Source organism: Salvelinus sp. IW2-2015, unplaced genomic scaffold, assembly GCF_002910315.2.
Source record: "Salvelinus sp. IW2-2015 unplaced genomic scaffold, ASM291031v2 Un_scaffold1643, whole genome shotgun sequence".
NCBI lineage: Eukaryota > Metazoa > Chordata > Actinopteri > Salmoniformes > Salmonidae > Salvelinus > Salvelinus sp. IW2-2015.
The window spans coordinates 113,669-126,235 of record NW_019943056.1 but is presented as its reverse complement, the minus strand read 5'-3'; the positions used below and the strand labels follow the sequence as shown (position 1 = coordinate 126,235).

General features: G+C 44.9%; 1 protein-coding gene and 1 long non-coding RNA gene across 2 annotated transcripts in view; one reads left to right on the top strand and one right to left on the bottom strand.

Annotated features, from left to right (window-relative positions):
* Positions 1-74: 74 nt before the first annotated feature.
* Positions 75-1,903, top strand: LOC112071562 (uncharacterized). The gene is made up of 2 exons (XR_002894132.2): positions 75-139; positions 515-1,903. It is a non-coding gene; the product is annotated as an uncharacterized lncRNA (long non-coding RNA).
* A 615-nt stretch (positions 1,904-2,518) lies between these two features.
* The window catches only part of LOC112071561 (obscurin-like protein 1), a 38,141-nt gene continuing 28,092 nt past the window's right edge, over positions 2,519-12,567 (bottom strand). The window contains 21 exon segments of the mRNA XM_024139007.2: positions 2,519-4,264; positions 4,472-4,738; positions 4,937-5,041; positions 5,202-5,363; positions 5,654-5,810; positions 5,983-6,095; positions 6,665-6,931; positions 7,599-7,865; positions 8,129-8,398; positions 8,538-8,804; positions 9,092-9,361; positions 9,754-10,029; positions 10,315-10,590; positions 10,774-11,049; positions 11,332-11,607; positions 11,855-11,920; positions 11,923-11,964; positions 11,967-12,072; positions 12,074-12,126; positions 12,290-12,389; positions 12,392-12,452. Coding sequence (XP_023994775.1) covers positions 3,987-4,264; positions 4,472-4,738; positions 4,937-5,041; positions 5,202-5,363; positions 5,654-5,810; positions 5,983-6,095; positions 6,665-6,931; positions 7,599-7,865; positions 8,129-8,398; positions 8,538-8,804; positions 9,092-9,361; positions 9,754-10,029; positions 10,315-10,590; positions 10,774-11,049; positions 11,332-11,607; positions 11,855-11,920; positions 11,923-11,964; positions 11,967-12,072; positions 12,074-12,126; positions 12,290-12,389; positions 12,392-12,452 — 3,955 coding nt within the window. The 3' untranslated portion in view covers positions 2,519-3,986.

Below are 12,567 nucleotides of genomic sequence, written 5' to 3'. Positions count from 1 at the left end.
AACCAGAGAGATCCGTGAGTCGTGTGTGTTCCACGCGGGGGAACACGTGAAGGACCTGATCGTTGTCTGGCAGGGACCTGAACAAGGTCATCATCATAGACAACTCCCCAGCCTCCTACTCTTTCACCCAGACAACGCTGTAAGAACCACCCCTCCTCCTCCTGGCCCCCCCTCTTCTGTCCTCCTCCTCTTTCAGCATCCATTACTTTAAAAAGAAAGATGGCAGAGTGTTGGCTGACTATCTATAAACTCTTATCAAAACCTTTATGAGATCATTTATAAACTAACCATTATATGACTGAAGGACCATGTAGAAGCAGGACGTCGTACCACTTGAAGGAAAGTGCCATACTGTCTCTCTAGCTGCATTCTAACTAGCTCACTAGTTAGAGACGTCCAGAGCCTGGCTCTCGTTGTGACTAGCTGTATGACCGACTCTGGTGCCTCGCCATTGTAATTATCTCATTGTAACTACATGCATGTCTGACTCTGTCCCGTCTGTGTGTGGCTGCAGGTGCCTGTGGCGTCGTGGTTCGATGACATGGCCGACACCGAGCTCCTGGATCTAATCCCCTTCTTCGAAGGGCTCAGTAAAGTGGAAGATGTCTACACAGTGCTCAGGCAACAGAGGGACTCCAGCTAGCAGTGCTGTCAGTCACCCTACCCCTCTACTACTGCCATCTACAGGACAGACCGAGAACCGCGGCCTTAAAGCGTCTTCACACCAACCGTACACCCCCTCAGCCTACCGTCCACCAGATCAACCACAAGACTTTCACCTCCAAGCCCACCCCTCTTCTTCAACCCTTCAGAACCACGCTAGTACTGCCCTCTATTGGGGAAACAGAGGACTTGATCCTCCAGAACACGATCTACCATCCCTCAACCACAGATGGGCTTGTGTAGATGGATGTTGTGGGTTATAATGAGTTAGGTTTTTATACAGTGCCTTTCATCAAATGTCATTGGAACATACAGGACAGTCAAGTAGAGGGAATCTACAGCAGTCTTCACAATGAAGAAAAAACATGTCGCAGGAAGGTAATGGGAGAGAACCCCCAGGATCCAATCAGAATCAGTTCTACAACGCCGGGTTGGAGTCGATAAGTTTCCGGAAGACCGAACAGTTCTAGAACTCTGTATGGAAAAGCAAATYATAGCTGTATGAATGGATATTTACTACTTTTAACACTTTAATGTGRTTTTTATTTTATTCACTTATTCCCCAAGAGACAATTTAAAAAATTTAACAAGCACAGTATTGGCTTTGTGTAAGTCAAGTGGTTTTACTTCTTTCATCGCTCAGCTAGTATCATAATGACTAGCAGAATGGGCATCAGTACTTGTTAAGGGGGACGGAATCATAGAGAATGACATTTATCAGTTACTGCAGCTATCAAAACGTTCCATGTCCCTTAATCGTATTTGTTTAATTAGTTTTTTTATTAAAACCATAGGAATATGTGCGATAATGTGCCAGATAACATTTATACGGTTAATGGACCCGTTTTCATAAATACAGTAGTCAGATGACTGAACTGCACCTTAAATTACAATATAATCTTTTAGGATTTTTTGGATTACATTGTCTGTGGACTATGGACCTCAACCCAGACAGACTAAATGCTCAGACACATGGACACAGTACCAGTACCAGTCAATGGCCTGGAAAACCATTGGTATTCTGCAAGAGGACCTGGATATGTGTTGGAAAAACATATTTAGATTATGTCCAGGCAAACTGTTGGTCGTCCCTTTGCTGCCGTATCAACGCTACATCCATGGAGGAGGGCTGGGCGACTATAGTGTGAATACCGGTATGGATCTGCATACCGCTATATATTTTTACAATAACAGAATTTTGATACAGTGCTAAATTAAATGAAAAGTTCTACAAATTGGACTAGTTCACTGTCAGTTTTGTCCTGGTTTGGTTGAGTATAAAACCATCAGAATGGAGAAAGCCCATTTAAAATCACAAAGAATTTATTTGTTGCCATTCTAGGTCATGCACTAATCATAAAACACATTTAGACAAAAAATATATTTTGGCTGTAACGCCCAGCCTTACCATGGAGGAACGGTGTTGAGACAGTGTGTGTTAGCCATCTGGTTTTGACAAGCACACTTCTCCCTCTTTACTGGAAAAAGTACTTGAATACTTTCCCTTTTTGATTACCTCTTTTTAAAGGACTGCAAATACTATGTTTCTTCAGACCAGATTGTAGGATTTGGGTAGTTTGGTTTTTAAGCTTCTGACACAAGGTAGGACTATATTAATCGCTACTTACCTGGGTTTGGAACAGTTCAATAATAGTTATTTGTAAGTAAAAACTAAGAGATGGTCTATCAGGAAGTGAACAGGAAGAGTAGTTTAATGGATTGAGTGATTCGTATTGATTGATACAGTTTAATGAATGCATGGGGAAAAGCCACTGTGTTGGAGTTGACTAAAGGCCTACTAAAATACCTTATGAAATAAGATGATTCAGAGTTTAAATAACCAGTAGACACATGATAAATCTATCAGTATTAAGAAATAATACATTTTTAATGTTTAACATGTTTTACTAAATTTCACATTCCAACTTAAAACACTCACCAAGTGCCTGTGTCAATCAAGTTAGATACAAAAGACAAGACATTTTTAAAATTTGATTCATCTTTTTCTTTTGGCAAGTGGGTTGGCCCTTTTAGTATTATCCAAAGGATGAGCAGAAATCACTGTAGTACAAATCCAGAATGTTGCGGGCTCTCTAACAATGCATTCATGGATTCACACACACAATAGGAACTGGGCGAATCCTGGTTTGAAATTCAAGCCACCCCAAGCCATCTAGATAATGTGACATCTAGATACGATTTACACACATTTTAAATGTTTTTTTTGCGTATCTCAAGGCATGATTTCTGTCATAAAAACTCAGTAGGGATATTTACTGTCGTAGATCCCCAGTCCCTTTCAACTGCTTCAGGGCTGTTCCCTAGTCATTCACAGTGCTTTGGAAAAGAGAGCTTTCTATCACCATGGGGACCTTGACCTATTGCTGTACCTCTTCTTCCTGTATTCAGACACATTAAATAATATATGCATATATTATACACATATGTATATTTTGTTTTGCACTGTAATAAAGCAAACAAAAAAATGAAATTAATATATTATGGATTATTCATGTGACTTATGATTGAATAGCTGTAACGTAGTTTGTGGACAGTCTTTTTATCATACCAAATTGTATTGAACTGTTTAATTATGATATCTTCCATAAATGCAACATAATTCAATAAACATTGCAGGTGCTTGTGTGTTCAGACACTCTATCCTCAGCAATACAAAAAGCCACGATTTGACATCGAAGCACATTCAAAAGTAACAATATATTTGTAAGCTCTATCCTAAGATATTGTCTGACGGTTTTATTGGATAAAACCCGTCATTCAAACTATGGGTGTCGGTATTTAATGATAGTAGTTAAAATATAAGATCTTCAAAAAATTTATTTTTTACTTAATTATAGAATTAAAATGTTAATTTCCATTCAATATATTTTCAAAATAAATATGTGTAACAGATGTGTACAATTTCTTTATATCCATCTACACAGGCATTCATACCCACCATTATAAACCATTATTACACCTTCAGACACCCGAGTGTTGCATACCGACTTGACTGGAATCCACCCTTCTTAACATTTCTCTTCAAGGTTACTTTCTGCCCTTTACAACTGACTGAAGATCAGCTTTGCTCATAACCCCAACCATTGAGTAAAACATCGAAACTGATCCTGAAACAGTTGTTTGGGGCTTAAGTACCACATTTCATCARCACYTTCCACTTTTCTGTCTCYCTCATTACATGCAGCTTTACTAGATCAGATAGACCYCATTCTTATATAGTACCTTCAAACCCTAAAACAGTCTCAGACATTTGATTCCTGATCATAACAGAATCAACATTTCCCATTCTCTCCCCCTTGCTTCTACTTCCACATCACGTTCAGTTTGGCGCTGCTCTTGGCCTTTCCCATGGCGAAGGTAACCGTCCCGCTCATGTCTGGTCTGGTCTGTTTCAGGTTCAGTTTGTGGACGGTTCCYTGGTTCTCTAAGCGGACATCAGGGCTGGACRGGATGGTCTCTCCGTTCAGAGTCCAGACTGGGGGCCTGCTGATGGCCACGGACACCTCACACTGGAAACAGGCCTGGTCAGGAGCTGTCACCGCCACATCCTCCAGCTCTGTCTCTATCACCAGGGACTGGGCTGGAGAGGCAAGGGGATGGAGGGTTAAAAGAGATGGGTCACTTTTTCCACAGGAACATCATTCTACGTGTGTGAGGGAGAGAGAGAAATGTGAAAAGGGTAAYGTGAGWGATTGAGAGGAATAAYGTGACAGAGGGACATGTCYAAAAACAGCAACAATATGTCAATACGGARWTATTGTTTTARAAGAAACCACAATCCACTCACCTTCCACCAGGAGTTGGGCTGTGGAGGTGTGCTCCCCAACCTCTATACTATAGGTACCCTCATCCTCTACAGTTGCCTCGTGGATGGTCAATTTATGGTAGCAGCCGTCACTGTGGATCTCTAGCCTATCAGAAGACACCAGCTCTGCCTTGCCTCTGTACCATGTGAGTTCACAGCGCGGCGTGGACACGGTGCAGTCCAGAATCACGCGGTGCTTCTCCAGAGCCGTGCGGTCTCTCAGAGGCTTCACGATAGACACGGGGGCCTCTGTGAAAAAATATAAGAGAAGTGCAGATATTTCAGTGAAGAGAACTGATTTGAGGCCAGATCATGGACACAGGGAGTTCTGTCACCCACAACAGAGGTTTGGGTTTCTGTCTGCTTATAAGAACTGATGTCAGATCAGCTGGAATATCACACAGAGATAGGTGAGGTAGACCTGCAGCRCGGTAGGTAAAYCCCTACCTTCCACCTCTAGGTAGGCTGTTGATTCTGTCTGTTTGGTCACAAAGCGGATCTCCCCAGAATCCTCAGCTTTAACGCTGCACATGAGAAGGAAGTGTTTGGTCCCTGAAGGAAMAAACACAGACATGGAATTTCAATGTTTATTCTATTATTTATTTGACCTTTACTTTACCAGGTATGTCAATTAAGAACAAATGATTCACCGCAATCATGAAGTTTAACGGTTTGCTYGATTAACTGATTGATTGACTGYTGTATCACTAACCCTCTGTGCGTATCTTGATGGTGCTAGTGGGTCGTATCTTGTGTCCATCCTTGTACCACTCCCCGGTCACGTCCTCCATGGACACCTCACACATGAACACAGCATTCTGGTCCTCCTGGACATACAGGTCCTCCAGCCCATGTAGCACCTCCAGTTCAGGCTCTGTGGAGGGAGATTGYAAGATTGGTTCAACACATTGGAACATTGGTACYTAGTAACAGTGTGCAAACGTAACCGTGCCAACAATGGAAGAGCATTAGTCAGGCAGCCATGACCTCTAGGTGGCAGTAGCACGCAGTACAAGGTTGGCTGTGTTGGCCTGTTTCAGCCTTCCTGTCACTATAACTGAACACTAGAGGTCAATGAAGKGTACTTTACTGAGATGTTTTACATGCACTTGGAATGAAGACCGTTCTGCGGTGATTTGATAAGGAGAGTGTACAGTATATTACCATAGACCTCCAGGTTACAGGATGTATTGACGTCTCCTACGTCACAGGTGTAGGTGCCTGCATCAGAGAGGCTACACTGCAGCAGCTGACAGAACCTCTTCCTCCCCATGGAGTAAATACGGTACTGGGTCTTCCCTGGCTTCAGCTCTGTCCCATTCTACAGTCAAGAAGAAAGACAGGGGACCAACATTATTACTGTATTCTCAGGGATAGACAACACACATGTAATGAGATCAAACTGTTTACTTCCTGTCTCTGCCTTTTCTACATAACATATTAATACACTATTGACACAAATATGGCAGGTCTATTGGTTGTATATCTATTACCTTCAGCCACCTGACCTCCACGTTCTGTCTGGACAGCTCACACTCCAATGTGGCAGGAGAGCCCTGCTCCAGTCTCATGTCTATCAGCTTCTTCATGATAGTCACTGGAGTCTCTGGGAAAGAACAACAACATGGAAGAAATGTTAAGAAATGTTCTATACTATAACATCCAATCCAGCCACAACTCTCCAGGGTTAAAGACCCCTGTATTAAATAACTGGATATTCATGATGATGTTCTCGACCCTCAACCCTCTCCCTCCCTCTCTATCTCTGTACCACAAACGCTGTCTCGGCCTCTGAATAATCGGCTATGAAAAGCCAACTGACATTTACTCCTGAGGTGCTGAACTGTTGCACCCTCTACATTACAACCACTGCGATTATTATTTGACCCTGCTGGTCATCTATGAACGTTTGAACATCTTGAAGAACGACCTGGCCTTAATGGCCATGTACTCCTATAATCTCCACCTGGCACAGCCAGAGCCTGATTCCTCTCTAGGTTTCTTCCTAGGTTCCTACCTTTCTAGGGAGTTTTTCCTAGTCACCGTGTTTCTATATCTGCATTGTTTGGGGTTTTAAGTTCGGTTTCTGTACAAGCACTTTGTGACATCTGCTGATGTAAAAAGGGCTTTATAAATATTTTTGATTGATTATTGATGATGATGATGATACCTCACCCTTGACAGTGAGCCTGGCAGAGGTCCGGACTCCCTCCGCAGAGAAGACGATGGTGCCCGTGTCCTCCAGGGTAAGGTTGGACAGGGTGAGGCCGTGGACCAGRCCGTTGCAGCTCACCCGCCAGTGGTTGCTGGGTTTGACCCGGATGCCGTCCTTCTGCCAGACGCCCTCCACGCCAGTGTGAGACAGCTCCACCTCGAAGGAGGCCGTCTCCCGCTCAAACGTGTCCGTCTCCGCCAGACCCTTACGGATGGCGATCTTACGGGCTGTAGAGGTAGAGACATTGACAGATGGTTAAAATATAACACACCMAAAGCCAGGAGACATTTTTGCCACAGCATCACTCTATAGTCTATAGGRTATTATTGTAAGATGATATACCAACATTTCATCCATCTCTCACCCACAGGGCTTTACCCATTGTTATTTTAGTGCCTGACGGCTGGCGGCACCATACATGATAGTGTTGGCCAACATTCATTGTAGCTGTWGTTGACAGCTWCTATATATAAAGYCACAGTAAATTCAGTTGCAAATAGAATCCAGGACTCAAGCTGTTGTTTTATTAGCTAAGCATAACAGGACACTGCCATAGTGTTGAAGACTTTGGTTCCTTACTCTAWCTGATGAAATCCTATTCATATCAATAATAATAAACTGGGTGGTTTCGAGTCCTGAATGCTAATTGGCTGACAGCRGTGGTATATCAGACCATATACCATGGGTATGACAAAACATTTATTTTTACTGCTTAGTTACGTTGGTAACCAGTTTATAATAGCAATAAGGCACCTCGGGGGTTTGTGGTAAATGACCAATATTATTGAAGACTTTGGTCAATWTAAATGACCAATATACCACAGCTAAGGGCTGTATCTGATGAAATCCTATCATTATCAATCAGTATGACATGGTGTTTGGACATTGTCTTACGCTCCACGTTGAGTTTGACCTGCGTGCGGTCGTGTAGGGTTTCACAGCMGTAGGTTCCGCGGTCAGAGAGGTTGAGGTTGCAGATGGTCAGGCTGCGTTTGCGTCCYCTCTGGCCCAGGGTGTGTCGGGGTCCTGGCTGGATGACCACACCRTGCCTCATCCACTGGACCTCGCCCGTGTCCAGACTGACCTCTGTTTCCATGGTAGCGTCTCCGTARTCCTCGGCCATCACCGCCTCCATCTTCTTAGTGAAGGTCACCTGAGCTTCTGGATAACGCCGGAAGGACAAAACATGACTGTTAAAGGGATGGTTGACTAAGAATACACATTTGTATGGTAATTCACTTACTTAGGCTTTGTTTAAGTTATTTATGTAGGTATGTRGACTGAGAACACTTTCTCATTTACAGAAACAACKTTGTGAGAGTCGCCTGCTCCCATCTGACACTCAGGTCAAGCTAAACAAGTGCATCTCAAGTATTTGAAAGTATTTGCCATATATATTTGACCCAGGTCTGCTGTGGACTCACCCTGTACTTTGAGGGTGGCCTTGGACACGTTCCCCTCAGCCTCCACTGTGATCTTAGAGGAGTCCAGGARCTGACAGCTCTTGATCACCAGGGTGTGACACAGGCCGTTCTGCGTCGCCTGGAAACGGGCACCCATGACGACGAGCTCGCCGTCCATCCCCCACACCAGCTGCACGTCCTCTGGCGACACCACGCACTTGAAGGTGGCGTCCTCTCCCTCTAACACCATGGTGTTGTGGAGCTCTGTCAAGAACTCTACCACGCGGGGCACTGGGGGGAGGAGGGGAAAGGGAGAGAAGGAAAGAAAAACGAATGAAGGGCTCAAAGGTTTGTTGATTCATTTAATTAGGGGTATTAATTCTGGGCTGGAACCACAACCTGCACCCATTTTGAGGGCTGTACTACTTACTCTCAACTCTGAGCCTGGCAGCGGTGCGGTCGTCCTTGGACTCGCAGGCGTACTCCCCCGTGTCCTCCCTGGTCAGCCTGTGGATGGTCAGGCTGCGTTCCACACCGTCGGCCCGGATAGTGAACCTCCGGCTGGGGACGATCTCCACGCCGTCCTTCAGCCACTGGACGTCCGCCTTYGGCTTACACACCTCACAGCGTATGGTCACCATGCCGTCCGCATGGGCCACGGTGTCGTGGAGCGGCTTGGCAAACTTCACCCTCATCTCTGAGACCACAAGTGAGAGAGAGCTGTTAAGATTGGTGATACCTTCTATCGCCCTCCGAAACCCCATTCATACTGCATTCTTTCAACCCCACGGTGCTTTACAAGACTTTAGTCATTCACAACAGCTTGTCATTCACAACAGCATTTTTCTGTCACCTTTTCTTATTGGGATTTGGCTTATAGCATCATATTAATCTCTGTTGGTTAAAGAYACACAGTGCTCCCCCCTGATCTACAGCTACTATATGATTAGATAAAGACAGAATGGGAACATGGAAGTTAAAAACCTTTGACTAGCAGACTGAAATGCATCTCGTCTGTGTTGGCGTCTACTGTGTACTCTCCYCTGTCCGACCGTCTCAGCGGGTCAATGGTGAGGAACCGGTTGGCGCCGTCGACCCCCGTGTGGAAGCGGTCCCCTATGACGMGCGTCCAGTCCTTGAGCCAGCGAACGGGAGCGTTCTCCTTAGACACGACCCCCATCAGCGTCACGCTCTCTGCCTCGTAACCCGTGATGATGTTCACTGCCTGTTTGTCTACGAAGGTGACGGGGGAGTCTGTGACAGAGAGTGAGGGAGAGAGAATAAAGAATGAGGTGTAAAAGGTTCACACCCTGTAGTATATAGTATACATTTTAAAGTTAAAGTTCATTCCACTGTAGACAGGGTCTCGTTTCGACTTAATTTGATCACTCTTTTGTTGCTGAGACAACTCTTTTGTGTTGCTGCACAAAAGGTTTCTAAAGTGTGTAATTTCCACTTTAAAATGTCAGAATTGATTTCCACGAACGAAAATGTATCAACTCCTACAAAAAAATAATATATATATATAATCCACATCATTTCCTGTTTCTTCAGGATTATTTTCCTGCTTGCGAACTGGCTCAAACTAAGATCCTACATCTGTAAGACTTTAAACACCCTTTTGTCCATATAGCCKAGCCAATTACCTTGGATCTTCACCATGGTGACCATCTTGTCATCGATAGCATCACACATGTACTTCCCAGAGTCGGAGGGCAGGATGTCAGAGAGGATGAGTTTCCTCAGCGTGCCGTAGCTCTCGATGTAGGTCCGGTCATCGCTAGTCAGCTGTCTGTCGTTACAGTACCACTGGACAGGGGCATTGGCCCGGGACACCTCACAGGCCAGGATCAGGTCGTCCCCGGCAACCATCTCCTGGTAGTCTGCGTCCTCAGAGTTCCCCAGGATGGTCACTGGAGGCTCTGGAGAAGGAGGAAGAGACTTACYTTTTTTTGTTGATTTAAATCAGATGCAGTTTTCATAGGTATTATCAATATGTTAACAGATCCACCTTGCCCTCTGAAAGGCTAGGAGGAATTATTTTCACCATAGTGCTTAGTTTTACACCTATCCGATCCTCTAAGATCTCTACAAGTGCATAGGGGTAAGGGGTAGGGGATGAGAGGTAGAGGTATGGGGTAGGTGGTAGGGGGTAAGGGTTAGGGGATAGCAGATAGGACTTGATTTGTGATTAAGTGATTCTTTACCTTGCACAGTGACATGGAAAGTGATGTTGTCATCTCCAGCATCAAGGAAGTAGTCTCCGCAATCTTCCAGCTCAGCGTTAAGGATCACCAGGGAGCGGAACGCCCCTTCTTCCTCCTCACAGAACCTCTCGTCCTCYTTTAACCGGCGGCCATCTTTGTACCACTTAGCGACGGCATTGGCCCTGGAGAGTTCACACTCCAACTCGATGTCATTAGAGGGCAGGGACTTGACCTCTGTCTTGACTTCTGARCTATTCACYATCTTCACTGGGGGCTCTGGAGGGAGAATGTTKACATTTGGAGAGTSAATTCCATTTGAATTCAGTCAYTTTAGGACATGAAATKCTCACTTCTTAATATATTTTWKKATMTTTGCATTAGTATTTTTATAATCTCCTGATTGAATTCAAATGAAATTTTGTGAAAACAAAGTACCATTCACCTCCAACCATCTCTTACCTGACACCTTGACCTGGAAGTCGATGAGGTCATCTGAGGCAAGACAGGTGTATTTCCCAGAGTCCCCCYGGGKGGGCGTGCGGATGGTGAGGCGGCGGATGAGTCCATCCTCAGTGATGGTGACATCACTGCTCTCCTCCACCTCTCCTCCATCCTTCATCCAGATCACCTCAGCGTTGAACCGTGACACCTCGATCTCCAGGACGATGGGGTCTCCAGAGAKACAGTCCATTACGTCAGACATTGTTTCAGAGCGSGCCAGCTTCACAGGAGGCTCTGAGAAGAGGGGATTTATATGGTTCATTTCTATTCTTTGAACAMAATATTGCAATAMGGGAAATTAGCAGACAGCAGAAAGCAATACATRAAAACAGCATAATATAGATACCTAAAATCTAACTTATTTATAAGAAATCATAGTGAACAGTTATATTAATAATATTATGTATGTCCATTCATCTCACATAGTTGAAAAATACAAAATCAAAGATTGAAATACTTGACCCTGACATAACTAAACCTCTTACGCTGAACAGAGTTAGTTCACTGACCACATACCTGTAATAGTGACCAGCCATGTGACCGAGTCATCCTCTGTGTCACACACATACTCTCCTGTGTCCTCCACAGTGGTCGTGGGGATGACCAGTGTCCTGTGGGCTCCCTGGACCTCCAGGATGAGAGAGGCACTCTCCTCCACCTCCAGCGCCGTTCGGTACACCGTACCTGGGCATCAGGCTGGGGAGATCTCACAGCTGAGCTCCAGCCTCTCAGAGGTCAGGCTGGTCAGCTCCAGCTCAGACTCAGTGGGGGAGACGATTCGCACCGGAAGCTCTGAGAAAGGGAGAAAACTTGCATTTAAAAGGAAGCGATTAAAAAAAATATTATATATATATATTTAAATAAAAGTTTGGATATGAAATAGTCTGACATAAGATTAAATTGTGTAATAGTGTAAAAAAAGGTAATTAATAGTTGTCTTCTGATAAGGGATTGGTTTGGTAGGAGACCCCAAAAAATGAAACGATTACACTACCACTCAGAACAAATGAACCAGGTATGGAACCTTGGAGTATCTTACCTGTGATGGTGACCTGGAAGAACACAGAGTCTCCATCCGTGTCGCAGACGTACTCTCCGGAATCTTCTGCGAGCCGCAGAGGACGGTCAGCCTCCTGTACGGTCCCTGGACGTCAGCTGGACGTTCTTCGTCTCCAGGACCTGAAGGCCGTCCTTAAACCAGTGGACCTCACCGCTGGAGCGGGACAGCTCCACATGCAGCACCACCTGCTCAGAGATTATGACCCTCCATAACCACGTCCTCCTTGGGCTCCACGATCATCACTGGAGGCTCTTGGTTTCAACAAGGGAAAAGGAGCATATGAATGAGCATATTCTACCACCAGGATAGGATAATTGAGGTTTGCATCATCATCAAAGTCTCGTCTTTGCTCAACACATGGAGTCTCAACTTCACGTAACATGACATGAAATGTAGGCTATGTACAGTACATACCTTTGATGTTGACAGTGAATGAGAGGCTGTTGTCTCCTGATTGCCAGCTGTAGGTTCCTGCGTCTGCGGTCTCAGCACAACGGATGATCAGTCTCCTCATGCGTTGCCCTCTGTTTGTATGGTGATGTTATCACTGGCCTGGACCTCAACCCCATCCTTATACCTGGAGAAAGGTCATGACGGACAGGACAATGAACCTTCAGTATTCTTGATTAGTTGAATCAGGTGTGATGGTGCTTGGCTGGAACAAAAGCCTGAACCCAACTGGCCAACACGGC